General features: G+C 40.7%; 1 protein-coding gene across 1 annotated transcript; it reads right to left on the bottom strand.

Moving 5' to 3' along the window:
* Positions 1 to 271: 271 nt before the first annotated feature.
* Positions 272 to 27,447, bottom strand: LOC311104691 (nucleophosmin-like). Its single transcript, XM_084146571.1, has 11 exons — positions 27,374 to 27,447; positions 26,979 to 27,061; positions 25,931 to 26,050; positions 24,514 to 24,607; positions 24,269 to 24,360; positions 22,332 to 22,396; positions 22,153 to 22,231; positions 20,126 to 20,224; positions 5,499 to 5,609; positions 3,100 to 3,174; positions 272 to 1,721 (listed from the first exon to the last, which is right to left on the bottom strand). The coding sequence occupies exons 1-11, from the start codon at positions 27,423 to 27,425 to the stop codon at positions 1,668 to 1,670; spliced, it is 924 nt and encodes a 307-aa protein (XP_084002697.1). The 5' UTR covers positions 27,426 to 27,447; the 3' UTR covers positions 272 to 1,667.
* Between the last annotated feature and the right edge of the window lie 493 nt (positions 27,448 to 27,940).

Genomic DNA, 27,940 nt, shown 5'->3' with positions numbered 1-27,940 from the left:
GGACAGCAAATTTACACTGTTATACAAGCTGTACACTCACTACTTTACATTGTAGCAAAGTGTAATTTCTTCAGTGTTGTCACATGAAAAGATATACTCAAATATTTACAAAAATGTGAGGGGAGTACTCACGTTTGTGAGATACTGTATATATAATGTAATGTAAGCTCCAATTGGCTAGGACCATAAAATCAAATTGTGGTCAATGGAGTGTGGTTCATTGATAGTTTTGCTCAATGAGTGATGCAATCTCTTCAATAAACATTTGCCATTCTCCTGACGTTTTACTCGCAAAGGGGTACATCAAAATAAGCAATCTAAGACAAATAAAAAAACTTTCCATAAAGGGCAAATAACAATCTCGTGGTCCTCTGTAGCTCAGCTGGTAGAGCACGGCGCTTGTAACGCCAAGGTAGTGGGTTCGATCCCCGGGACCACCCATACACAAAAATGTATGCACGCATGACTGTAAGTCGCTTTGGATAAAAGCGTCTGCTAAATGGCATATTCATTCATATTCATATTCATTCCACAGTCACAACAACAACACTTGAAGACAAGCTAACAAAATTCCCACTGGGCACAGACGTCAGTTCAACGTCTAGGATTGACTTACATTTGGTTGAGTTGTCAACTAACGTGAATTCAACAAGAAATCAACAACAACAAAAATCACCAATGTTGATGACTTTTGGCAAATCCAAGTCGTTTTCCACGTTGATTCAACGTCATCACATTGGGGGTTGAAATGATGTGGAAACAACATTGATTCAACCAGTTTTTGCCCAGTGGGTTATCAAGACACACCAAAATGAAGAGGGCTAGGAAACCATTTCTTGACTAGCAGTACATTTTCCAGTACAATATTAACAACATTCAGCTAACTTACCTCGCTAAAGATCATAACATAATGTGTTACAGTATACAAAAGTGTAAAGAAAACAAAACTCAATGCAAAATTAGAGAGCAATGTTAAAACGAACATTAAAAACTAAATTGCACAAGCCAGAAGCAGATGAGTTTGTTTGAATAACCAATCTAAAGTATTTTGAAGCCGCCATAACAGCGCCTTAAATTGTACGGGCTATTTACAAATAACAATGTCTTCATTAAAGGTACAGTTAACAAAGTACATGATAAAAACACATCATTTCCCACTTACCTAGGTTTTCGTTGAGCAACCCAGTTATTTTACAAAGCAACGGTAATTAAATCATTCACTTAATTACTAATGATCATCTCTGGAATGATATGGTCACTTTGGTATGTTTATTCTAGCATTGCCACAATTGATGCCAATGGACATGCTAAGAATACTAACATTCTGAGCTAACCAGATGCTGGTGAAAATGACTAAATAACCCACAAATGCACCTAAAACTGGGTCGATCGACAACAACCTACGTAATTAGAAAATCCTGTATGAACTATTCCTTTAATAAGAAGGGACTGATTGAACATATAAAACAGTTTGCAAAACATCACCATCGTGCAAAGGCCTATGGCTCAGTAGGCTAACACTGTTTCTTTAGCAGGGGGGACATAGTTACACAGGCATTCCCTGATGCTCTTAGTAATGGGTTAAAACATTAGAGCTTCAATGTTCTTGGGGAAAGCATAGAGGAGAAAACTAAAAAATCTAACATAACTGTAAGAAATGCAATGGCTTATTTCTTCTCTGTTTTCAATGTTTGTACAAAGTTCCAGAGGTCTTTAACCACCTGTATGAGAAAGAGAGAGATATAAACGAATTATAATGCATGCAAATTACATGCTGCATAGCAGAGAGCTATGATTTCTTACTACAGAATGTCTAGTGCGCCTTGCCTGGGGAACAATGAATTGAGACAGCATGTAGGGGTACAAAGGGTTGGGTGGGGGCAAATAGAACATACCAGAAAGAATGACTAGGTGCTCGAGTCTGACACATCCCAGAGTCTTTGGCTTCGGAACCAAATCGCTTCCACAGATGTTTTCTAAACACTGGGATCAAGCCTCCCCTGACCACACCTTGCAGTCTAAATACTTTTGACCTGCACAACAACTGCCGATGATGACAGCATGTTCTTTAACGGAGGCCTTAATATGTCAGGCTGTGGGATTCATCTCAAAGGATTCCTCATCAATAAAAAGACAACCTGGTCTATAACCTGACCTATCCTAGCGCACACACACTCTTGCACACACGCACGCACGCACGCACACACACTTGCACATACACTCGCAAACGCACGCATGCACGCACACACTCTCAACCACACACACAACCATTTAAGAGTTATTTTTCTTGTTTGACACAAACATTCCAATTCCAGTTGTAATAGTTTCCCAGAAACTAAACTGGAATAAAATGGTCATTAGTGAATGCAGTGTCATCACCATCTTGGCCCCATGTGGTCAAGATAAAAGGATCATTTACTTCAATACTCCAAATAAAATACTGCAAGGGTGCTGTGTAGCTCAGTTGGTAGAGCATTGCGCTTGCAACGCCAGGGTTGTCGGTTTGATTCCCACGGGGGGCCAGTATGATTTTTTTAAATTTATGCACTCACTAACTGTAAGTTGCTCTGGATAAGAGCGTCTGCTAAATGACTAAAATGTAAATGTAAAATGTGCTGCATCAACATGAGTAAAAACAATCTTCAATGTACATAAAATCCCTACATTTCTGCATTACGTACAGTAGCCCTAGATTCATCTAGAGGAATATTCCTTCAGTTGGTCAAAGACCTTGAACATGACAGAGACTGGTACCATTCACAAACCTCAAATCCCTTCATTAGGGATACAAAAGACATACTTGTGAGAGAACTACAGCAGTAAATCAATGGGGAAGACTTTGCCATGGCAGGTCTACTCCCATTCCATCCCAAAAGAGAGTGCGGACCCAAGACAAACATATTTCACTGCACACACTCAGCAACAAAACTATCTGAAATAACTGGGACATTTTTTGTTTGTAAGTTGTGTGTTATACATTTCAATGTTTCAGATGTTTTATTCAGCGATTAATGTCAATAGTCTATAATAACTACAAACATACTACAATGCTGACCCTACAGCAAATACTTTCACTATCAAGACAACAAGAATACTTACTTTTCTATCTGACATCCTGAAAGCACTTTTGGCATAATTTTCAAACTTCTGCTCGGTCTTCGGAAGAGGTTTTCCCTGATTGAAAAGAACCAGAAAATATGTTTTTAATTAGTTTTAAATCAAACTAATGTTTAATCAAACTAGAGGGAAAAACAACATTATTACAGTGTAATAACAAATTCTGTATTATTCACGAGGCAAATATGAGGTGGGCCTTGTAAAGTTGAGGGTGCCACAAGTGTGGCCAATCCAGTTGGAAGTGACACAAGAGGTTACTGTAAGAGAGGAAGAGGAAGAAAGAAGCGAATCCCTCTGTATAATGTCATGGCTGTGTGAGCGCCAGTGGTCAGTAACCCCACCTCAGGCCTGGTGGCAACTGGCGAGGTCAGAGGTTATTCACACACAACTCTGGAGGATGTGTTTCATGTGTTCTACTGAGGCTTCGCTGCAGCCCTTTTAGAAGGGAATCAGTGGGAAAAATGTGGATTATCTTCAGAGAACACCTTTGATGCAAGCAGACATTGGTGTTTATGGCATGTTATGTATGGAAACATGCAGAGGGAGAGATCAACATTAGTAAAAATAACCCGTGGACTTTTGTAAAGACTTGGAGCTCTAAGCTCTAACTTAGAAGCATGAAAATGACTTACGGCTGGGCAATATGACCAAAATATGATATCACAATATTTTTCAAATTTTTGACGGTATTGAATGTTTTTGAATAATACGTTCTAAATTTGCTTTATGAGTTGTGCATTGCCCTAGGGTGGCAACACATAAATTCCAAATATTGCAATTGCGATTTGACTTTAGATCAAAATACTTGGGTAAACTGTTGAAAATAGAATGATTATTCTAATTCTATAGTTAGAATATAATAGTGGGCACTTTGAATACACTGTTTGACATGACAACGAATGAAAAAAACATGGAGGTGTTTATAGAATTAGGAATTAGAATACTAATATGATCTCTATGGAGGCGATATTGTGACAAGGTAGGAACAATGTTTCCCAGGGGAGTGGGACCCTATAGTCTTTGGCTACATTAAATGTTTTCTCTTATTTCATAGCTAACATATTCATGCTTCGCTTATTCCTCTGATTTAGAAGATACTGTTGCACAAACAACATGGTGATTTACGGCTACTCCAGCACTGGTATCAGGCTGTATTAGCTAACTACGTTTGCTCTGACTGAGTACATTTATTAGCTAGCTAGCTAGCTAGGTAACTAGCGATTAGCATTAGCGGCTAACACAATTTATTTTAGTCACAACTTGCTAAGAAAAGACAAACTAGCTGTTTGTAGACAGTAAGATACACAAACGAATAGTGTAATTATAAAACGCTTGTGGAAACGCTTGTGGATTTATATTAACCCAATGAGGCCCACCGTATCGCTGGCGCGTTTTGGACTTCTAACCCCTTTTAAACATAGTGTGTTTGAGCTAAAGGCTTCCAGGTTGTACTATTGGATTCGTCTATTTCTTCTGCATCCATAGATACCAACAATTGGTATGTGTGATTAATGGGGGCTGAGCTAGAGTGGTGTTTGTGAGACAAGGGCGGATCCCGAAGGGGCCCGGGGCTTGGCATTTTATACAAAAACATCTGTAGAGTCCGAATGGTTTGAGCTACATGTTTCGCTCTGTTTCGCTCACAAGCCACACAAGAGTCATTAGAGGTAAGGGTCTATAATACTGTAATAAGCTCACATAGTTGCTGTCACAATCTCCACACAAACTCCCAGTGAGCAAACAATTATAAAATAAAAATACATACAATTCTGTACTTACAGCATTCATATACATACATTCATTTTTTATCAGGTTTTTGCTTTGGCTGACCTTATTTCTTTATTGACATTTGTCAATATAACTCATGAATGCAACTGTTCATGTCAAATTGTTTTGTGTTCTACTTGTAGCCCTGGTTGTCCTGAAAAGAAAATGGTAAAACACTTAATTGTGAGGCTAAATATAAGGGCTGGACATGCAGATAAATGAAAGAGATAAATGAAAAGCAGATTTTTGCTGGGGTCTCGGGACTGATAGTGTTAAGAAGCAAAGTAGAAAGCAGCATCGTTGTCATCAACATATTGTTGCATTGACCATGCAGACTGAAGAGTGAACGGTCGGAAAGTGACGTCGTGGTCGAGCAACAACAACTATGCTCCTTGAGTGACGGGGGGGGGGGGGGGGGGGCTTGGTGAGAGCGGGAGAGAGACAATTCAAGAAGAGGAGTAAACTATACAAACAGAGTGATGTATCACATTTAACAAGACAAACATTGAAATACAGTTATAGAAGGTAAAGTAAAAACCCAAACCGGTCCGTGCATCAATACCGGTATATAGTAAAATGGGGTATACCGCCCAGCCCTAAAATTAACGCGTTACCTCTTTGGCTGCCGACGCTAGCTTGCTCTTGATTTCAGGCACGGTGAGAGCATTGGATGGGCCAGCTCCAGACTTTTCCTTCTGACTCTTGTCTTTTCCTCCCACTAGTGTCTGCAAGTCAAACAAGATCAACATCATTCACAGTATCATTCAGTGGTGTGCTTGTTCCAGTAACTAACTAGCCTAACTGAAAAGTTTAAACTTAGGCTTTGTCTAGATTGCCGTCAATAATCAATAGTTTCTATGTAGGCTACATAGGTCTTTAGTGTTTTCCTCCTCCCAACATGACAACATAAGAAAACCACTGTCCATTGGCCAAAACACTTCATGTACATCCCATCAATGTATCTGTGAGTGGCATCTAGGCCATTCGCCCATTGTCAACTGTCCCATAACCATGCGATTGGTGGTAGCTAGTGAATTGGCCTTGTGAGCCCAAGACCAGCCCAGCCTGTGCTTAGTATGCTGGCTACAGCCCCTATCCTGACCTATTTAGTGTGACTGAGAGAGGGGCAGCATGAGCAACCAGGAAGGGAATTCAAGCAAACGGACACCAAATTCTACCCTAATTACAGCACCTTTTGACAATTATGGTGGGTAAAAATGATCATTTTATTGCTTCCAAGCAGAAGAGGGCAAACCCAGACTTTAGCATTGAGCAACAGAGCTAAGGGGAAGTTGTTTGCCAGGAGGAGCGGAAAAATATGAGTTTTTCAGTGGCGGGTTAACTCCCCCAGATTGACACTGTGAAAGGGGTCATTCTACCATGGGAAACGCAGCGGCCGCTTGCTCACGTTTCGCGCTACGGATAAGAGTGAAAAGCTACCAACAAACACTTCGAGAAGTAATATTGAGTAATATTTTCAACCCAGAGGCCCTATATAGTGGTGAGAGACTTTTCCCCTTCATAGCAGTTATGTAAGCTGACAACGTTTGAGTTCCATCTTCATTGTTTTCCTTTACAACACAGAGGCCCTTTGTTTGTTTGTGTGTGTGTGTGCATGCAGGCATTATGTGTGTGTTAGCCTCAGAGAGCCCTCTGCGAACATGGCGTTAACAGGGCTACAGGTGTGTCCAGAGCTGGGCGGACAAGGCCCCAGATGTCATCAATTAGGAGTGTGTGAGTGTGACACAATTTGACACGCCATATGCCGTGGCTGCACGTTATACAAGCAGGGAGCCTGTTCCTACATGCAGGCCCGGCTGGAATCCACTGTGATTGCAGGGTTTCATTGATGGACAGAGCTGTGTTTGAAACGAGGGGAGAGGGACCTTCTTGGAGAGACTTTCTGTCAGGCGACTGAGGAACTAACATAAGAAAGCGTTCTGTTTTTTATGACTAAGGAGCGATATTTTTGCTCCTAGCGAACACTTGACACTTGCCTTAAAATAATGACCCGCCCGCGACCCAAATCCGCCAGTCAAAAATACTTGTGTGCAACATTTGTGAAAAGCATCATATTAAGTCTCCAGTTGTGCGTATTAGTGTTTTGACGTTTCAGTGTTAATGATGGTGCATGATGTCAAAAGGTTTTTAGACGATCTTCGCTGTTTTGAAAGTTAAATATCAACATACAATAACTGATGTAAAGATAGCAGCACCTACACTAAAGAGGTGATGGGAGCAAATGAAGATAGTATATTCAAAGTTGGTATATTCAAATGGCGTGTCACTCAGAATCCGGACAGTGAGAATAGAATAGGCTTGTCGCTAATTCAAAGCACTGTATTTGAAACATATTGAAAGTAGATGCGTTCCATTGTATTTGGAACATATTAAAAGTTGTGTAAACTGATCATTACCCGAAATAATAACAGAGACTAGATATCTTGATTGTGGGATGGACAAAGGAACCTCTTTATTTGGCCTCCGTCCAAAAGTAAAGAATGGTTTAAGAAATAGATTGAACGGTTAAAACAGTCTTTTTTTTCTTCGTTTTGAAGAATGCAATAATCTTCTCATTCCTCATCAGAAATCCGCATCCATCGCACAGATTAAAAGTATCAAATAAGAAGGCAAAAACACATGCGCGCACGCACATAAACACACATATGCACACACATCCTCACACCTCCGACTCGAAAAATCCCACATGCCACTGGCTCCTGGCCAAGAAATGGCCGACGTATTTATTATTTGGGGGGCGGCTCTCCACTTCCAAAGGACAGCTGTGGAACTGAAACAGCTGATAAACAGAGAGCAGAGCAAGCTGTTTAATCTGCGCCAGACACTGATTACAGATGCCACAGGACATGTGACTTAATCACTTGCACACTATCGTTTGATGTAATCGCTCGTCTCCGATTTGCTCGTCTTCGCTACGAACACATGGTCATGATGGACACTTCTGCCGGCTAAGTCTGACTGACTGAGGTAGTATTTGTTCCTTTGGTGTCTTGTAGGAGGGCTTTGGGGCCAGGTAAGGAGCCAAAAGACGTTTAGCTGAGAAACTTCCACTTTCAAGACTAGGACAAAAAAGTCATGTTTTTATTGATAAAACAATCGATCTCAACTTAATGAAAATAGAACAATGCAGAACCATTGAAAAATCGGGCAAATTTGCGATGGTATTAAAACAATCGTGAACAGGTAGGCAAGACAGAGGTGCTCATTAGGGATGTGTCAAATGGACAATGTTTAAACAGCAAATTTTGTAATCAGTTTTCTGTTAAAACATTTTTTTTTTTTAATCATACAAATCCACGTGAATTCACAATGCTGCTGCCCGCAACGGTATGGGTCTCACGGTGTGTCCCTTTCAGATTGTTAAACATTGCACCTCTACTACCATTACTGTACCTCAATTCTCCTTCGCAAAGTTAGCATTTCCTTCTCATTTAACTTCTCAAAGTATTGCCATACAGGACTTCACTGCGGTCGCTTGCCTTTCTCTGCCATTTTTCCAACTGTTAACGACGATGAAGTAGTGTTGGAGAGTCGACTCAAAAATAATTGATTCCTTGACGTAGGGCTGGGCGGTACACCCACCGTATTTTACGATATACTGGTATCGATGCACGGACCATGCACGGACCGGTTCAGGTTTTTACTTTACCTTCTATAACTGTATTTCAATGTTTTGTTTGTTAAATGTGATACGCCGTGTGTAACGTCCATTTTTATAATTGACTTGGTAACACTTTACTTGACACCCAGCGTCATAACACGCTATGACACGATCATAATCATGTCATAATATGTCATAACAGCAGACATAACTTGTCATAACCTGTAATAATATTGTCATAACACTGTCATGACACATATATTTACACCTGTTGCGACATATATTGTGTTATTTTATGGGTGGTTATGATACCTACATAAGAGTGTAAAACCCCACAAAACCTACGATGGTAGTTATTTTATGGCTGGTTATGACACCTACATAAGAGTGTCAAAACCCACAAAACAAGGCAAAACATTCGATTACACCATAGCCTATGTGTCAACAGTATGTTAAAAAAAAACAATACAATTATTGACCATATTACATTTCCATTGTAATTGCGTACACATTGATGTCAGACATGCACCTACTCCAATGCTCTGTTGCTGATGACTGGAATGAATGCAGGAGCAGATTTCAGGAGCAGGACAAGACACCCTCTTTTTGACTGATGACTGACATAAGGGCATGTACGTGATAGGCCTATCTGGCTTATATGATTATGATGGTCATAATGAATCTTGACAATGTCATAAAGTGTATTTTCTTAGTCCAAGTAAAGTGAACCAGAATGGTCATAATGGTTCATGACAGTGTCATAAAGTGTATTTTCTACAAGTTATTTAAATGTTGATGAAAAGAACATGACTGTAAATAATTAATTACAACAACAACAAAGGATTTATGAAACAAGCATTCAAATATAAAGGAAACTTCTTGGCAGGGAAAAAAATAATTTGAATAAATGTGGGTTTTGACACTCTTATGTAGGTGTCATAACCAGCCATAAAATAATGCAATATATGTCACAACAGGTGTAAATATATTGGTCATGACAATGTTATAACCATATTAAGACAGGTTATGACATTAACCTTTACGGACCAAATAATGATCATCCACACTTCTTTGACAATATATATAATAAATTATCAACCCTGCAAGCAATACAAGACTCTATTATTATGGTGGGAGATTATAATACCATTGTAAATAGCTCAATGGACCGTAAAGGAAATCACACTACAAACTATCACACTCATGCTCTTATGGAAATCGTGAATGTCATGGATACTTTAGAACTAGTAGATATATGGAGGCTTAAATATCCTGATCTAGTGAGATATACATGGCGGAGACTCAATCAAGCTAGTCGTCTTGACTTCTTTCTTATGTCATTCTCGTTGGCAAGTGTTGATAGGGGACAGAATACGGTCAGACCATCATATAATTGGCCTATACATTACTCTTACTGAATTTCCACGTGGGCGAGGATATTGGAAATTTAATCAAAGCCTATTGGATGATAACTTGTTTTTAACTAGGACAGAGGAATTTATAACTGATTTTTTCCGACATAACATAGGTACAGCAAATCCCCTTATTGTATAGGACACCTTTAAATGTGCCTTTAGAAGCCATGCAATTCAGTACTCATCTCAAAAACAAAAGCAATTTAGGTAAAAAGAGTCCATACTAACAAAGGAAATAGAAGGTCTAACAGAACAGATAGATAGCAATAAAAACTGTAACATAGAGGCTCAGAATAAATTAGAGGAAAAACAAAAAGAAATGGAGAAACTTATTCAAGAAAGATCAAGTGTAATATATTATTAAAATAAAGCAAACTGGATGGAATATGGGGAAAAATGCACCAACATAGAAATGCTACCAGAATTGACTGAAACTGGTTACAAATGACGGAGTCACCCATGATTCAACTAATTATATTTTGAAGGAGGAAACAAAGTACTTTAAGCATATGTTTTCATGTCAGTCGCCTCCATCTCCTCTAACTGAAGCTAATTGTATCGATTTTTTTTCTATTGATAATGTAAAATTAACAGCCATACAGAAAGACACATGTGAAGGTGAAATTACAGAGGAGGAACTTCTGGATGCAATTAAAGACTTTAAGTCCGGGAAAACTCCAGGGTTGGATGGCATACCAGTCGAGGTATACCAAACCTTTTTTGGTAATGTAAAAGGTATACCAAACCTTTTTTGGTATACTCAGAGGACCGCTATTAGCATGTTTTAACCACTCCTATGTAAATGGTAGATTATCAGACACTCAAGAAGAAGGTCTGAGTTCATTATTACTGAAACAGGATACAAGTGGAAAATATAAACATCCAGTCCATTAAAAAAAGTGGAGGCCCCTGTACATGTATAACGCATAGAATTAAAAAGGTATTGTCGGACATTATTCATTCTAATCAGACAGGTTTTTTACATGGACGATACATTGGAGATAATATAAGGCAAATACTGGAAACAATAGAACACTATGAAAAATCTGGGAAACCAGGCCTGCTGTTCATAGCAGACTTTGAAAAGGCATTTGATACAAGTACGACTGGGGTTTATATATAAATGCCTGGAGCATTTCAATTTTGGAGAATCTCTTATAAATTGGGTTAAAATCATGTATAGTAACCCTAGGTGTAAAATAGTAAATAATGGCTATTTCTCTGAAAGTTTTAAACTGTCAAGAGGACTGAAACAAGGTTGTCCAGTATCGGCATATATATTTATTATGGCCATCGAGATGTTAGCTATTAAAATCAGATCCAACAATAATATCAAGGGATTAGAAATCCAGGGCTTAAAAACAAAGGTGTCATTGTACGCTGATGATTCATGTTTTCTTTTAAATCCACAACTTGAATCCCTCCACGGCCTCATAGAGGATCTAGATACATTTTCTAAACTCTCTGGATTACAACCAAATTATGATAAATGTACTATATTACGTATTGTATCACTAAAAAATGCAATTTTTACAATACCATGTAGTTTACCAATAAAATGGTCTGATGGTAATGTGGATATACTCTGAATATATATCCCAAATGAAATACATGATCTCACTCCAATTAATTCTAATCGAAAGTTAGCAAAAACTTGCTAACATGGAAAGGAAAGTACCTGTCAATTGGTGGAAAAATCACCCTGATTAACTCTTTAGTATTATCCCAGTTTACCTATTTGCTTATTTTATTTGGAACGGCAAGCCAGACAAAATTAAACGGGCCTATTTACAGTTGAAGTCGGAAGTTTACAAACACTTAGGTTGGAGTCATTAAAACTTGTTTTTCAACCACTCCACAAATGTCTTGTTAACAAACTGTAGTTTTGGCAAGTCAGTTATGAAATCTACTTTGTGCATGACACAAGTAATTTTTCAAACAATTGTTTACAAACAGATTATTTCATTTATAATTCACCGTATCACAATTCCAGTGGGTCAGAGTTTACATACACTAAGTTGTCTGTGCCTTTAAACAGCTTGGAAAATTCCAGAAAATTATGTCATGGCTTTAGAAGCTTCTGATAGGCTAATTGACATCATTTGAGTCAATTGGAGGTGTACCTGTGGATGTATTTCAAGGCCTACCTTCAAACTCAGTGCCTCTTTGCTTGACATCATGGAAAATCAAAAGAAATCAGCCAAGACCTCAGAAATAAAATTGTAGACCTCCACAAGTCTGGTTCATCCTTGGGAGCAATTTCCAAACGCCTGAAGGTACCACGTTCATCTGTACAAACAATAGTACGCAAGTATAAACACCATGGGACCAAGCAGCTGTCATACCGCTCAGGAAGGAGACGCGTTCTGTCTCCTAGAGATGAACGTACTTTGCTGCGAAAAGTGCAAATCAATCCCAGAACAACAGCAAAGGACCTTGTGAAGTTGCTGGAGGAAACAGATACAAAAGTATCTATATCCACAGTAAAACAAGTCCTATGTCGACATAACCTGAAAGGCCGCTCTGCAAGGAAGAAGCCACTGCTCCAAAACCGCCATAAAATGGCCAGACTACGGTTTGCAGCTGCACATGGGGACAAAGATCGTACTTTTTGGAGAAATGTCCTCTGGTCTGACGAAACAAAAACTGTTTGGCCATAATAACCATCGTTATGTTTGGAGGAAAAAGGGGGTAACTTTCAAGCCGAAGAACACCATCCCAACCGTGAAGCCATCACAAAGCCCTGACCTCAATCCTATAGAACATTTGTTGGCAGAACTGAAAAAGCGTGTGCGAGCAAGGAGGCCTGCAAACCTGACTCAGTTACACCAGCTCTGTCAGGAGGAATGGGCCAAAATTCACCCAACTTATAGTGGGAAGCTTGTGGAAGGCTACCCGAAACGTTTGACCCAAGTTAAACAATTTAAAGGCAATGCTACCAAATACTAATTGAGTGTATGTAAACTTCTGACCCACTGGGAATGTGATGAAAGAAATAAAAGCTGAAATAAATCATTCTCTCTACAATTATTCTGACATTTCACGTTCTTAAAATAAAGTGGTGATTCTAACTGACCTAAGACAGGGAATTTTACTAGGATTAAATGTCAGGAATTGTGAAAAACTGAGTTTAAATGTATTCGGCTAAAGTGTATGTAAACTTCCGACTTCAACTGTAGATTGCAAAATAGTTGGGAAGAGATTTTTGACGTACCGATTCCATGGCATAGTGTTTATGAACTGATATGCAAAACGACGCCTATTTCAAAACTTTTTCTATTTAAACAAACAAAATATAATTATTATAAAATTTACTGTCTCCATGAAATGTATATAGTATGTATAAGCTGGAAGTAGAGGCCTAAGCATTGTTGTTCACTAGTTTACTCCAATTAGGGAAGGGGTGGTGGGGTTGGAAAGTAATAAAGGGAAATATATTTAAAAAAAGAAGATGTACATTGGGGAAAAAAGTATTTAGTCAGCCACCAATTGTGCAAGTTCTCCCACTTAAAAAGATGAGAGAGGCCTGTAATTTTCATCATAGGTACACGTCAACTATGACAGACAAAATGAGAAAAAAAAGTGTGTGAATGAATTTATTTGCAAATTATGGTGGAAAATAAGTATTTGGTCACCTACAAACAATTAAGATTTCTGGCTCTCACAGACCTGTAACTTCTTCTTTAAGAGGCTCCTCTGTCCTCCACTCGTTACCTGTATTAATGGCACCTGTTTGAACTTGTTATCAGTATAAAAGACACCTGTCTACAACCTCAAACAGTCACACTCCAAACTCCACTATGGCCAAGACCAAAGAGCTGTCAAAGGACACCAGAAACACAATTGTACACCTGCACCAGGCTGGGAAGACTGAATCTGCAATAGGTAAGCAGCTTGGTTTGAAGAAATCAACTGTGGGAGCAATTATTAGGAAATGGAAGACATACAAGACCACTGATAATCTCCCTTGATCTGGGGCTCCACGCAAGATTTCACCCCGTGGGGTCAAAATGATCACAAGAACGGTGAGCAAAAATCCCAGAACCACACGGGGGGACCTAGTGACTGACCTGCAGAGAGCTGGGACCAAAGTAACAAAGCCTACCATCAGTAACACACTACGCCGCCAGGGACTCAAATCCTGCAGTGCCAGACGTGTCCCCCTGCTTAAGCCAGTACATGTCCAGGCCCGTCTGAAGTTTGCTAGAGTGCATTTGGATGATCCAGAAGAGGATTGGGAGAATGTCATATGGTCAGATGAAACCAAAATAGAACTTTTTGGTAAAAACTCAACTCGTCGTGTTTGGAGGACAAAGAATGCTGAGTTGCATCCAAAGAACTCCATACCTACTGTGAAGCATGGGGGTGGAAACATCATGCTTTGGGGCTGTTTTTCTGCAAAGGGACCAGGACGACTGATCCGTGTAAAGGAAAGAATGAATGGGGCCATGTATCGTGAGATTTTGAGTGAAAACCTCCTTCCATCAGCAAGGGCATTGAAGATGAAACGTGGCTGGGTCTTTCAGCATGACAATGATCCCAAACACACCGCCCGGGCAACGCAGGAGTGGCTTCGTAAGAAGCATTTCAAGGTCCTGGAGTGGCCTAGCCAGTCTCCAGATCTCAACCTCATAGAAAATCTTTGGAGGGAGTTGAAAGTCCGTGCTGCCCAGCGACAGCCCCAAAACATCACTGCTCTAGAGGAGATCTGCATGGAGGAATGGGCCAAAATACCAGCAACAGTGTGTGAAAACCTTGTGAAGACTTACAGAAAACGTTTGACCTGTGTAATTGCCAACAAAGGGTATATAACAAAGTATTGAGACACTTTTGTTATTGACCAAATACTTATTTTCCACCATAATTTGCAAATAAATTCATAAAATTCAATCAAAAAAATTAAATATTATTATTATTAAAATAAAAAATCCTAAAAAGTATTTGATCCCCTGCTGATTTTGTACGTTTGCCCACTGACAAAGAAATTATCAGTCTATAATTTTAATGGTAGGTTTATTTGAACAGTGAGAGACAGAATAACAACAACAAAATCCAGAAAAACGCATGTCAAAAATGTTATACATTTGCATTTTAATGAGGGAAATAAGTATTTGACCCCTCTGCAAAACATGACTTAGTACTTGGTGGCAAAACCCTTGTTGGCAATCACAGAGGTCAGACGTTTCTTGTAGGTGGCCACCAGGTTTGCACACATCTCAGGAGTGATTTTGTCCCACTCCTCTTTGCAGATCTTCTCCAAGTCATTAAGGTTTCGAGGCTGATGTTTGGCAACTCGAACCTTCAGCTCCCTCCACAGATTTTCTATGGGATTAAGGTCTGGAGACTGGCTAGGCCACTCCAGGACCTTAATGCGCTTCTTCTTGAGCCACTCCTTTGTTGCCTTGGCTGTGTGTTTTGGGTTATTGTCATGCTGGAATACCCATCCACGACCCATTTTCAATGCCCTGACTGAGGGAAGGAGGTTCTCACCAAGATTTGACGGTACATGGCCCCGTCCATCGTCCCTTTGATGCGGTGAAGTTGTCCTGTCCCCTTAGCAGAAAAACACCCCCAAAGCATAATGTTTCCACCTCCATGTTTGACGGTGGGGATGGTGTTCTTGGGGTCATAGGAAGCATTCCTCCTCCTCCAAACACGGCGAGTTGAGTTGATGCCAAAGAGCTCCATTTTGGTCTCATCTGACCACAACACTTTCACCCAGATCTCCTCTGAATCATTCAGATGTTCATTGGCAAACTTCAGTCGGCCCTGTATATGTGCTTTCTTGAGCAGGGGGAACTTGCGGGCGCTGCAGGATTTCAGTCCTTCACGGCGTAGTGTGTTACCAATTGTTTTCTTGGTGACTATGGTCCCAGCTGCCTTGAGATCATTGACAAGATCCTCACGTGTAGTTCTGGGCTGATTCCTCACTGTTCTCATGATCATTGCAACTCCAAGAGGTGAGATCTTGCATGAAGTCCCAGGCCGAGGGAGATTGACAGTTCTTTTGTGTTTCTTCCATTTGCGAATAATCGCACCAACTGTTGTCACCTTCTCACCAAGCTGCTTGGCGATGGTCTTGTAGCCCATTCCAGCCTTGTGTAGGTCTACAATCTTGTCCCTGATATCCTTGGAGAGCTCTTTGGTCTTGGCCATGGTAGAGAGTTTGGAATCTGATTGATCGATTGCTTCTGTGGACAGGTGTCTTTTATACAGGTAACACGCTGAGATTAGGAGCACTCCCTTTAAGAGTGTGCTCATAATCTCAGCTCGTTACCTGTATAAAAGACACCTGGGAGCCAGAAATGTTTCTGATTGAGAGGGGGTCAAATACTTATTTCCCTCATTAAAATGCAAATCAATTTATAACATTTTTGACATGCGTTTTTCTGGATTTTGTTGTTGTTATTCTGTCTCTCACTGTTCAAATAAACCTACCATTAAAATTATAGACTGATTATTTCTTTGTCAGTGGGCAAACGTACAAAATCAGCAGGGGATCAAATACTTTTTTCCCTCACTGTATATATATACACTCCTCAAAAAAATAAAGGGAACACTTAAACAACACATCCTAGATCTGAATGAATGAAATAATCTTATTAAATACTTTTTTCTTTACATAGTTGAATGTGCTGACAACAAAATCACACAAAAAGTATCAATGGAAATCAAATTTATCAACCCATGGAGGTCTGGATTTGGAGTCACCCTCAAAATTAAAGTGGAAAACCACACTACAGGCTGATCCAACTTTGATGTAATGTCCTTAAAACAAGTCAAATGAGGCTCAGTAGTGTGTGTGGCCTCCATGTGCCTGTATGACCTCCCTACAACGCCTGGGCATGCTCCTGATGAGGTGGCGGATGGTCTCCTGAGGGATCTCCTCCCAGACCTGGACTAAAGCATCCGCCAACTCATGGACAGTCTGTGGTGCAACGTGGCGTTGGTGGATGGAGCGAGACATGATGTCCCAGATGTGCTCAATTGGATTCAGGTCTGGGGAACGGACGGGCCAGTCCATAGCATCAATGCCTTCCTCTTGCAGGAACTGCTGACACACTCCAGCCACATGAGGTCTAGCATTGTCTTGCATTAGGAGGAACCCGCACCAGCATATGGTCTCACAAGGGGTCTGAGGATCTCATCTCGGTACCTAATGGCAGTCAGGCTACCTCTGGCGAGCACATAGAGGGCTGTGCGGCCCCCCAAAGAAATGCCACCCCACACCATGACTGACCCACCGCCAAACCGGTCATGCTGGAGGATGTTGCAGGCAGCAGAACGTTCTCCACGGCGTCTCCAGACTCTGTCACGTCTGTCACATGTGCTCAGTGTGAACCTGCTTTCATCTGTGAAGAGCACAGGGCGCCAGTGGCGAATTTGCCAATCTTGGTGTTCTCTGGCAAATGCCAAACATCCTGCACGGTGTTGGGCTGTAAGCACAACCCCCACCTGTGGATGTCGGGCCCTCATACCACCCTCATGGAGTCTGTTTCTGACCGTTTGAGCAGACACATGCACATTTGTGGCCTGCTGGAGGTCATTTTGCAGGGCTCTGGCAGTGCTCCTGCTGCTCCTCCTTGCACAAAGGCGGAGGTAGCGGTCCTGCTGCTGGGTTGTTGCCCTCCTACGGCCTCCTCCACATCTCCTGATGTACTGGCCTGTCTCCTGGTAGCGCCTCCATGCTCTGGACACTACGCTGACAGACACAGCAAACCTTCTTGCCACAGCTCGCATTGATGTGCCATCCTGGATGAGCTGCACTACCTGAGCCACTTGTGTGGGTTGCAGACTCCGTCTCATGCTACCACTAGAGTGAAAGCACCGCCAGGATTCAAAAGTGACCAAAACATCAGCCAGGAAGCATAGGAACTGAGAAGTGGTCTGTGGTCACCACCTGCAGAACCACTTCTTTATTGGGGGTGTCTTGCTAATTGCCTATAATTTCCACCTGTTGTCTATTCTATTTGCACAACAGCATGTGACATTTATTGTCAATCAGTGTTGCTTCCTAAGTGGACAGTTTGATTTCACAGAAGTGTGATTGACTTGGAGTTACATTGTGTTGTTTAAGTGTTCCCTTAATTTTTTTGAGCAGTGTATTTTAGGGATTTTTCTTAATGTTAAGGTTCACACCCCTAGTACATTGAACTGGGTGTCCGTCAGTCGCCAAAAGTGAAGATTTACGTCTTCAAAGGAGGATCCCAGGCAGAGCATCTTACAGCTTTACGACCGTGGCGCCTGCTCAGAGGCATCATCACAGAGCAGGCAGCCTGCTTCCACTTCCATCAATCAAAAAGCACTAACACACTATAGACTATAAAATTCAGACGGACAAACTCGAATGGCAGTCATATTGACCCATTTCCCTCTACCAAAAAACGTAGACGACGGGACAAAGAGTTTAGAAATATGGTGAGAGAGGCACTGGCAAAGGATCTGATGAGCCACCCTAACGACCAGTCACCTGCACTAAGAAAACGCCTGCTTCCTCCAACCTCAGGGGCATCTGGGAGCAACCTGCCTGTTGCCCTAGACATCAAACACCCGTAATGAGAGCAATTGGGAGAAGGTGTGTACAGGAAGCGAGGGGTGTGAGGAGGCTGTTGGAGAGGGAGGGAGGGAGGGGTGGCTGAGGGGGGGGGGGGGGGGGGGGGGGGGGGGGTCGGGGTTAGGATTAGGTAGGGCGGGACTTGGGAGTTAAACTGGCAGGTTTCAGCAGTTAGACTGCTGGTTAATCCCCACTAGCACTTTAACAACGGCTGTCGTGACGTGCTGAACAGCGGCCATTACAGAATTAAATAGATTAGCCAGCGCGCTCTGCCACACACCGCACGCTGCCCTGAGGGCTACGCAACGCCCCGGGTGATTAGCATAGCAAGTCTCACCTCATTGTGCATTAGCGTCTCACACACAAAGGATACAGTTTTCAATCCGAAACAATGTTCTAGGAGGATTTTGATCATTTCTTGTCATGACATGAAGTGTTTTAGGCGTTTTACCTTACATATTGTTCGAGAGAAAAGGGGATTGAGACACTGCTATGAAAAACGAAATAAGAGGTTCTCATTCATGGTTAATTTATTTTTTGATTAATGCTCATCAAAAACAACCTGTTGTTGTTGGAGGCTAGCATATTTTATGTCAATACAAGAGAGAAATGACTGCGACAACAGGTCACTGGTACTGTTTAAAATCAAGCTAGAGTCATTTGGGGGGCTACGGGGGGCTGATTAGGGCATTCTTAAGGATGGGTGGAAAATGATAAGGTTGCAAAGGTGGGAGGTGGGGGGAGGGACATTTTGGCATCAAAGTGGTCTTCAACCCAAAACGGTAGGTCAGGCCGAGGGGTCGTGGTCTTAAACCCCATTCTGGGAAACGTGTTCAGGGGTCAGATGTGTTTGTTTAACACTGAGAGAGTTCAATCCTCGGGTTTGTAAGGCTGTCGTTCAAGACATTCCACCTGAGAAATTAAGTACCAGTCTTGAGCTAATTGCTACTTGGATTCAACACGTTCTTTGCTGTGCTTTGATTCCATGCAGCTTGCTGAGAGTCTGGCAAGTACCTCTGGGACAGTGGTCTTATAAGCAGACAAGTCTTATAAATATTTGTCTTACCATGAACATTCAAATGTAACTACTATGAAAACATATAGGTATTAATAAGCTTTATTTACATTTTAAAAATGTAATCTAGTCTCGTGACAGACTGGTAACAGAAATGTCTCTAGTGCACGCAGGATTTTCTACACTGTCCCGCATGAACAATTTCATGGAAGGAAACAGCTGATGTGTATGTTCGCTACACATCACAACTCCTACATGGCGAAAGACATCTGCCATTTTTCATGTTCAGCAGCATAATGCCGACCTTAAGATTCTTCTCTCTAAACTGGCTGGCAAAGAACATGTGTTTTCCAGGAGTTTGTTTTGAAGCCCAGACCACAAACGCCCCCTTAAACTGGCTGCTTTGGGATTGCCTAACCACAAACAACTCCTTGGAAACTCTCATTGCCTCCTCAGCTCTAGGCCTATTTTGGAATCACATGACCTTTTCCCATAGATTGAAAACTCTACGATTGATCTGCTAAATGAAAAGACCACTTTTGGGAGCAGCCAACAGTGCTTCATTTGGATGTGCGTAATTGCTCTGGCTTCATGTTGGCCTAAAGAGGCCTAAACAGATGTAAAAGTGTACCTACCTTGGTTTGAGGTTTAGCCAATGGTCCCCCTTGTTTCCCTGGTGAGCCATTCTGCGCCCATGTCACACTTTTAGGCTTCTGCCCCAAAGGCTCCGGGCTCTAAGAGACAACAGAATTAGTTGGGAGACATGCAGGAAGCACTATACACAACCGAAAATCAAATTCCAGTAATCGTTTCATTTAGGATGACATGTTGACACTGCAAAAAAAGTGTTGCTGTTGTCAAAATAGACCACAGCACTTTTAATACTCTTCAGTTTGAACAGCATTTATCTCACTGTCTGTCTGCTTTTATGTCTGTCTATACACTACTACAGTCAGATCAGTAAAGGAGGTCGTTGGGGAGTAAAGGGGGGCAATTAGTATGCTTTCTGTCCTCTGGGTTTCAACCCAGGAAGCATATTAATATCCATGCTGTCACTGCTCATCACTATAATACAGTATGAGCATGACAAAGAGATAGAGAGCAAAGAAAAGAAGAGGAAGTAGAAGAAATATAAATAATTAACGGAGGAGGGGAGCTGTGTGTGGAGCAGAATAAATCAACAGGTGACAGAAATGCTCAGCTGTCGTCTGGCTCTGGGGCTAGAATCAGTGCTCATGTCGCAGGTATGTGCATCTGCCCCGCTTTGATCTCTCTCAGTCTGGCACAGTTAAGACTTGGACGCTGCCTTTAAAATCACAAACAGACACACACACACACACAATGATACACACACACAGGCACACACGTACACGCGAACACACACACTGTTCAAAGACAAAGGCCAGGTGCAATGACGGACTGTTGAACAAGAGAAGGGGGTATCAGAGAGAAAGAGAGGATAAAGAGAGGAACGTAAGAGAAAGGTGGGAGGACTGAGGGACAGGACATGTAGGCCTAGGTGCCATATAGAGGGGGGGGGGAGTCCCATGCCTTTCTTGAGTTGTCTTTACTACTATAGCATGCGTTTCGCTCTGCACAGTGCTGGTGAAACACAGAGTGCTCAGGTAGATTACAGAGGAGAAATCCGATCATTATACCCGGCAGACCCTGTGCTTTAGTCTCGAAAAACCAGATGGGTACGAGAGGGAACCAGATGAAAAAATGGCCGCAGGTCAACGGGTGCAGAAATGAAAGAGCTAAAAACATGTCTAGTTTACCAAACATGCAATAACTATAAAACATTTAAAAATTGTCGTTGACACTGATATGCAGTACACAAATAAGACTTGATGTAAGACCATAAAATATATATAAAATAAAATATGCCTACTATATGTCCCAATCCCAGCTATCTAAGATGGTCCCGCGTGGCTCAGTTGGTAGAGCATGGCGCTTGCAACACCAGGGTTGTGGGTTCGATTCCCACGGGGGACCAGTATGAAAAGTACAAAAATGTATGCACTCACTACAGTAAGTCGCTCTTGTCTGCAAAATGTCAACATAGTAGTACTTGTTGGATCTAACTCTACCTACATGTACATATTACCTCAACTAACCGGTGCCCCTGCACATTGACTTGGTACCGATACCCCCTGTATATAGCCTCGCTATTGTTATTTTACTGCTGCTCTTTAATGATTTGTTACTTTTATTTCGTATTATTTTATATTGTAATTTGTGTGTGATTTTTGTTGGTATTCTTTCTTAAAACTGCATTGTTGGTTAAGGGTTGTAAGTAAGCATTTCACTATAAGGTCTACACCTGTTGTATTAGGCGCATGTGACAAATACAATTTTATTTGATCTAAGGCTGCGTTTAGACAGGCAGCCCAATTCTGATATTTTTTTCACTAATTAGTCTTTTGACCAATCAGATCAGCTCTGAAGAAGATCTGATATGAAAAGACCTGATGTGATTGGTTTAAGACCAATTAGTGGGAAAAAGATCAGAATTGGTCTGCCTATGTGAATGCAGCCTATTGGCATGCTCTGCTACATGGACAAGTCCTTGTCTAACATGACACCTAGTGGACATATAAGGTACATCATCTATACCCAGTGTAATTTTTTTTGTTGAGGCGAGAGAACAAAAAGGGCTTACTTTCTTTATAGTTGATTTCACTGGAACATTCTGTACTTTCACATCACCCTCATCTTCATCACTATCGTCGTCATCATCACTACAAAGAATAGAACACGAAAATGTATGTCAGGTTATCTAATGGTAGTTGAACAAAGATATATGATGCAACAAATCTAAAATACAAAAAAGATTCATACTCATCATCATCGTCATCTTCATCGCTGTCATCATCATCATCATCTGACTCCATTTTCAGTTTCTTCTGCAAAGGGCCACAATATTTTCAAACTTTTGGTCATGAATAAGGACTGCTGAGGAATATGGTATGTACAGTCAGGTCCAAAATTATTGGCACCCTTGATAAAGATTAGCAAAAAAATACTATAAAATAAAGAATACAAATACTGAGCTATGTTGTGTGCTCCAAAAAATGGGGAAATTATATAATTTTATACAATTGCTCAGAGAATGAGATTTTGTTCAAAAAGTAATTTTTGTTTTTATCTCAAAAAGAATGTGTTCAAAATTATTGGCACCTGTTTTCGATACCTTTCAATACCTCACCTTGTGAGGATAATGACACTGAGCCTTTTTCTAACATGTTTTATGAGATTGGAGAACACATTGGGAGGGATTTTAGACCATTCCTCCATACAGAATCTTTCCATATCCTTAATATCCTTTGTCTGCACTTATGGACTGCCCTCTTTAATTCAATGCAGTTCAAGTTCCATTATTGCTGGAAGATCCACTTGTGACCAAGTTTCAGCCTCCTGGCAGAGGCAAACAGGTTTCTGGCAAAAAATGTCTTGGTATTGGGTAAAGTTCATGATGCCATTGGACCAGTGGAAGCAAAATAACATAATATCAAAGGTGCATCAAAGCTGGGACATTGCTTCTATCTCAAGGCCATCAGACTGTTAAATAGCCATCACTAGCCGGCCTCCACCCAGTACCCTGCCCTGAACTTAGTCACTGTCACTAGCCGGCTAGCACCCGGTTACTCATCCCTGCACATTAGAGGCTGCTGCCCTATGTACATAGACATCGAACACTGGTCACTTTAATAATGGAACACTGGTCCCTTTAATAATGTTTACATACTGTTTTACCCATTTCATATGTATATACTGTATTCTAGTCAAGGTCATCCTATTCAACTATTGCTGTATATATACTATTCTATCCACGTATTCTTCAGATATACTATATATCCTATCCACACTGTCCATCATGTCTATACATCCCATCACATATATACTGTATATATTTATACTCTGGACTTCGACATTGCTCGTCCTAATATTTTTATATTTCTTAATTCCATTCTTTTACTTTTAGATTTGTGTGTATTGTTAGATATTACTGCACTGTTGGAGCTAGGAACACAAGCATTTTGCTACACCCGCAATAACATCTGCTAAACATGTGTATGCGAATAATGGAATTTGATTTGATGTAAAACGTCTGGAGTTTGCTAAATGGCATTGGAACCGGTGCTACGGTCAGATGACATGAAAATAGAGCTCTTTGGCCACGCACACCAGAGGTGGGTTTGGCGTTGAAAGAACGATGCATTTGCAGAAAAGAACCCCATACCTACTGTAAAATATGGTGGTGGATCTTTGATGTTATGGGGCTATTTTGCTTCCACTGGTCCTGGGGCCCTTCTTAAGGTCAACGGTATCATGAACTTAATCAAGGATCTGGAAAGATTCTGTGTGGAGGAATGCTCTAAGACTTTTCCAAATATGTTCTCCAATCTCATAAAACCTTTTAGAAAAAGTCTCAGTGATGTTATCCTCGCAAGGTGAAGTATCGAAAGGTATTGAAAACAGGGGTGCCAATAATTTTGACCACTATCATTAAAAATATATATATTATTTGTTGAACAAAATGTATTTCTCTGAGCATTAATATAAAATAATATAATTTCCTTTTTTTTGTTGAATTTTTTAAAGAATACTGTATTTGTATAGCTCAGTATTTGTATTCTTCATTTTATAGTATTTTTCTGCTCATCTTTATCAAGGGTGCAAATAATTTTGGACCTAACTGTATGCAGCTGAATCCAGTCCAATAATTAAGTTATGTCCCTCTTGTATGAGCGAAGTAAACAGCAAGAAAAACATACCGGAGCAGGACGCTTCCCCGAGGTCAAGCTTAACGGCCTCTTCACAGGTGATGAGTTGTTTTCCTCCTCTTCGTCATCAGAGTCCTTCACATCTACAAATTGAGATTAGGTTACACCTCTTTTGCAAAGTGGAAATAATTAATTCAGTGCTGCTGTCTTGTACTGTCAAAATGTCACCTTATATCTAGCCCAAAGAGAGTATACAAACAACTAAATCAGCAGACTGCAAATGAAAAGTCACTCACTGACAAAATGCTGTCCACTGATGTATACTGGTCCACAGCCAGACTGGAGGCGGAAGGTTACTGGAGGGGTGATCTCAAACCCTCCTAAACTCATCTGCCAAAATTAGGAATAAAATAAGCAAGTCAATATTTCAAACAATTGTTTCACATTCGATGAGAGGTTGACACCATCAAAACATTGGTTGGAAATGGCGGCAGGTAGCTTAGTGGTTAAGAGCGTTGTGCCAGTAACCGAAAGGTCACTGGTTCTAATCCCAGAGCCGACTAGGTGAAAAATCTGTCGATGTGCCCTTGAGCAAGGCACTTAACCCTAATTGCTCCTGTAAGTCGCTCTGGATAAGAGCGTCTGCTAAATGACTAAAATGTAAATGTAAAAAATTCAACCAAAACTCCATAGATGTTCAACGTCACAAATTACATTTACAGAATGTACATTCAACTTGGGGGAGGGAGGGTGGATCCCACAGACCTGCAAGCAAAGGTGTTGTATCAAATTATCTATTACTATCTTATCAAAATCAAAACATCTATTCACTTGTATCTGCTTGCTAAACATAAAAGAAGTGGGTGCTGCCAGACAGTTGTCAATGTGAATTCCTAACGGCCAGGCCATTGTTCTGGTTGCAATGGCAACCAAACAAAACACAGATGTATGTGTTAGAATAACTACTGTAAAAGTGTTCAGGTAGTGATAACTTCCATAAATAACACAATTATCCACTCACAGCTAGTGTTTTCAAGCCCTGAACCAGAACCAAAATACACACTAGCTTGTATCATTGGCCCGAGCTATGCAGAAGGCAACAAGCCAAGCATATTTAAACAATGGAGGTCATAAACAGAGACAATCAATCAATCAAATGTATTTTATAAAGCCCTTTTTACATCAGCAGTTGTCACAAAATTGCTTATACAGATACCCAGCCTAAATCCCCAAAGAGCAAGCAATGGTGACAGTGTTCTCTGGATCTCTGGATCAGGGCGGCAATCATATTTTCCATTTAATAGGTGGAAACTGGATTACTTTAGGAGCAACAAGCCTGACATCATGGAGACATAGCCGCTCATGGTCTGCTTCAGAGTCATTAACAAGCGTAAGTAGCTGTCTCTAGAGCCACCAATGTAGCGTGTGCAAAATCAAAGATGTGCAATACACTGGAAATGGGTTGTGTGGCTCATTGCATCCAGCCCAGTGTTGTGGCTTGGGTCATGGCCAAATATAGCTGTAGCATCTGTGTAGACCTGTGAATTAGTAACACTGTAATTACTATAGTAACAACACATGTTATTTGAGTAATTGCTTAGTAATTGCATGGTAATGGAGTTGAGTGTTTTCCACTATTACAAAAGTGGAATAAGGGACAGGGTTAAAATAAGCTTCAGGTGAGTAACTGCACATAATTCTACAAACACTCACAGAGGGCAGCACGGACGGCTTCAGCACAGCCAGTGGAATTTTGGTGGTCTTTCCGTCGTATGTGACGCCCTCGATCTCCACCGTGTGAAACTTATCCTCGGCCTCAGTGCCCAGGCACACCTGCAACACCAACACACACACAGCTGTTTCACAGATATGATACTGTATGTTTAGCCATGTTGGAACACGCCAACAACCTACCGTCTCCCTAATTTCTCTGTCAATCATCATCTCTACTTGGTGGCAAAAAGGGAGAGCGACTGAAAGAATGTTACAATGAGGATATCCATTTAGAGGATAGGGACTGAGTCATTTGCAATGGTAGGAAAAGGATCAGAAGGTTAGTATAAGAAAACACATTGTTGACTAAAATGTTATTCCTTTAAATATACTTCAAAGAACTGTGACTCATTTATAATGTTGACATAGGTGAACTTGGTATTGTGGCATGGCGTTACACAAACAAAAAAGTAAACATCAGGTGAAATAGAGACTGGATATGCAATGACATAAAATAGAAGTTGTCATTGTATTTGTCTTAAATGTTTCTCTAACAGGTGCACATTCTGCACAGGTGCAAAGATAAATATACTGCAGAAGGTGTACAAATAAAAGGAATTGATGAAGAATATATAAAAACATATAGCTATATCATTACAATTACAGAAACTCTCTCAATGTTGTTTAACTGAAATACATCAGTTGTCAGGACCTAATTCCGATGGACATTTTTATTGCATGCATCATTTGTCAGGACATTTTTATTGTTTTAAAACGAAATTATTAACCTTTGGCCAAGTACAATGTTATAATATTCTCTAGTCCTGGGTTTCTCAAACCCGGTCCTCGGGACCCCATGGGGTGCACGTTTTGTTTTTTGCCCTAGCACTACACAGCTGATTCGAATAATCGACTAATCATTAAGCTTTGATAGTTTGAATCAGCTGTGTAGTGTTAGGGCAAAAACCATAACGTGCACCGAGTTTGGGAAACGCTGCTCTTGTCTAACACAAGCTCGAGCTCAGAATTGGCATCGTGATGATCTTACTGCTTTGAGTGACAGCTGATGATCCGCATCATCGTCCTCCACCACAACTTTGAACTCCTTTCTGTCCGATTTGAGTGTACAACCTAAAGTTGACAACACATAGGTTAGCAAACTCTAAACAAATAGCTGTAGGCGTTCTACAATTGAAAACGTAAATATAACATTATCATTGATAACAAATTAATCTAGTTAGCCTGCTAGCTTGCTAAAAGGTAAACAAAAGAGGGGTTTGCTGAATTGGCGCGAGAAGCGCATTACCTAGCTTAACGTTAGCTAGCTAGATAAATGTGGTGTGTTTGGGACAGCTATAGCTAGCTAGCTATATAACGAAGGACAGATGTCTGTTATTACTAATTGTGCACTAAAATTAAACTTGGCAGTACAGACGTGCTCACCAAATAAATACATTTGAGGGCTGGTTATTTCTTGGACGCTATCATCCGCCATTCTCCCCTGAATGTTATTGTTCTGTTCCGTAAATGCAAGTGACATTCAGTAAGCCAATGGGATAGCTGAAAGGAAGTTGTGAAAATCATATGACCAATCGAATCAAGGGGTGGGACAAAAGGGGGGAACCTGCACTTTGGTTTACGTCCGCTAGATGGAGTCATTGCAAATAACCTAGAAATAAGTCTGTGTGTGTGATACTTGCAGATATTGGAAGATCTACTGTAGTATGAAACTGCTGTTTTGTAATTTTTGTATTAATTTATTTATAATGGTGTGTAACACTTTACATTACATTAAATTGCATTTATACCTGTGTAGTAACACTATCCACTACAATAGCGTTGCTACTTTTGTTATTGCACAGTAATGGAGTAGTGTTTGGAATAAGGAACTGTGCATATTTCTCTAATTACAGAAATCACTCAATGCCATGGCCATGCAAAACAAAAATACCATCTACAACATGTTAATTCAGTGTTGTTGTGTAAAAATAACAATGTCACTACTAGGTA

The sequence above is a fragment of the Coregonus lavaretus genome (assembly GCF_964263955.1).
Source record: "Coregonus lavaretus genome assembly, chromosome: 29".
In the NCBI taxonomy this organism is placed as follows: domain Eukaryota; kingdom Metazoa; phylum Chordata; class Actinopteri; order Salmoniformes; family Salmonidae; genus Coregonus; species Coregonus lavaretus.
This window is presented reverse-complemented; position numbering and strand designations above follow the sequence as displayed.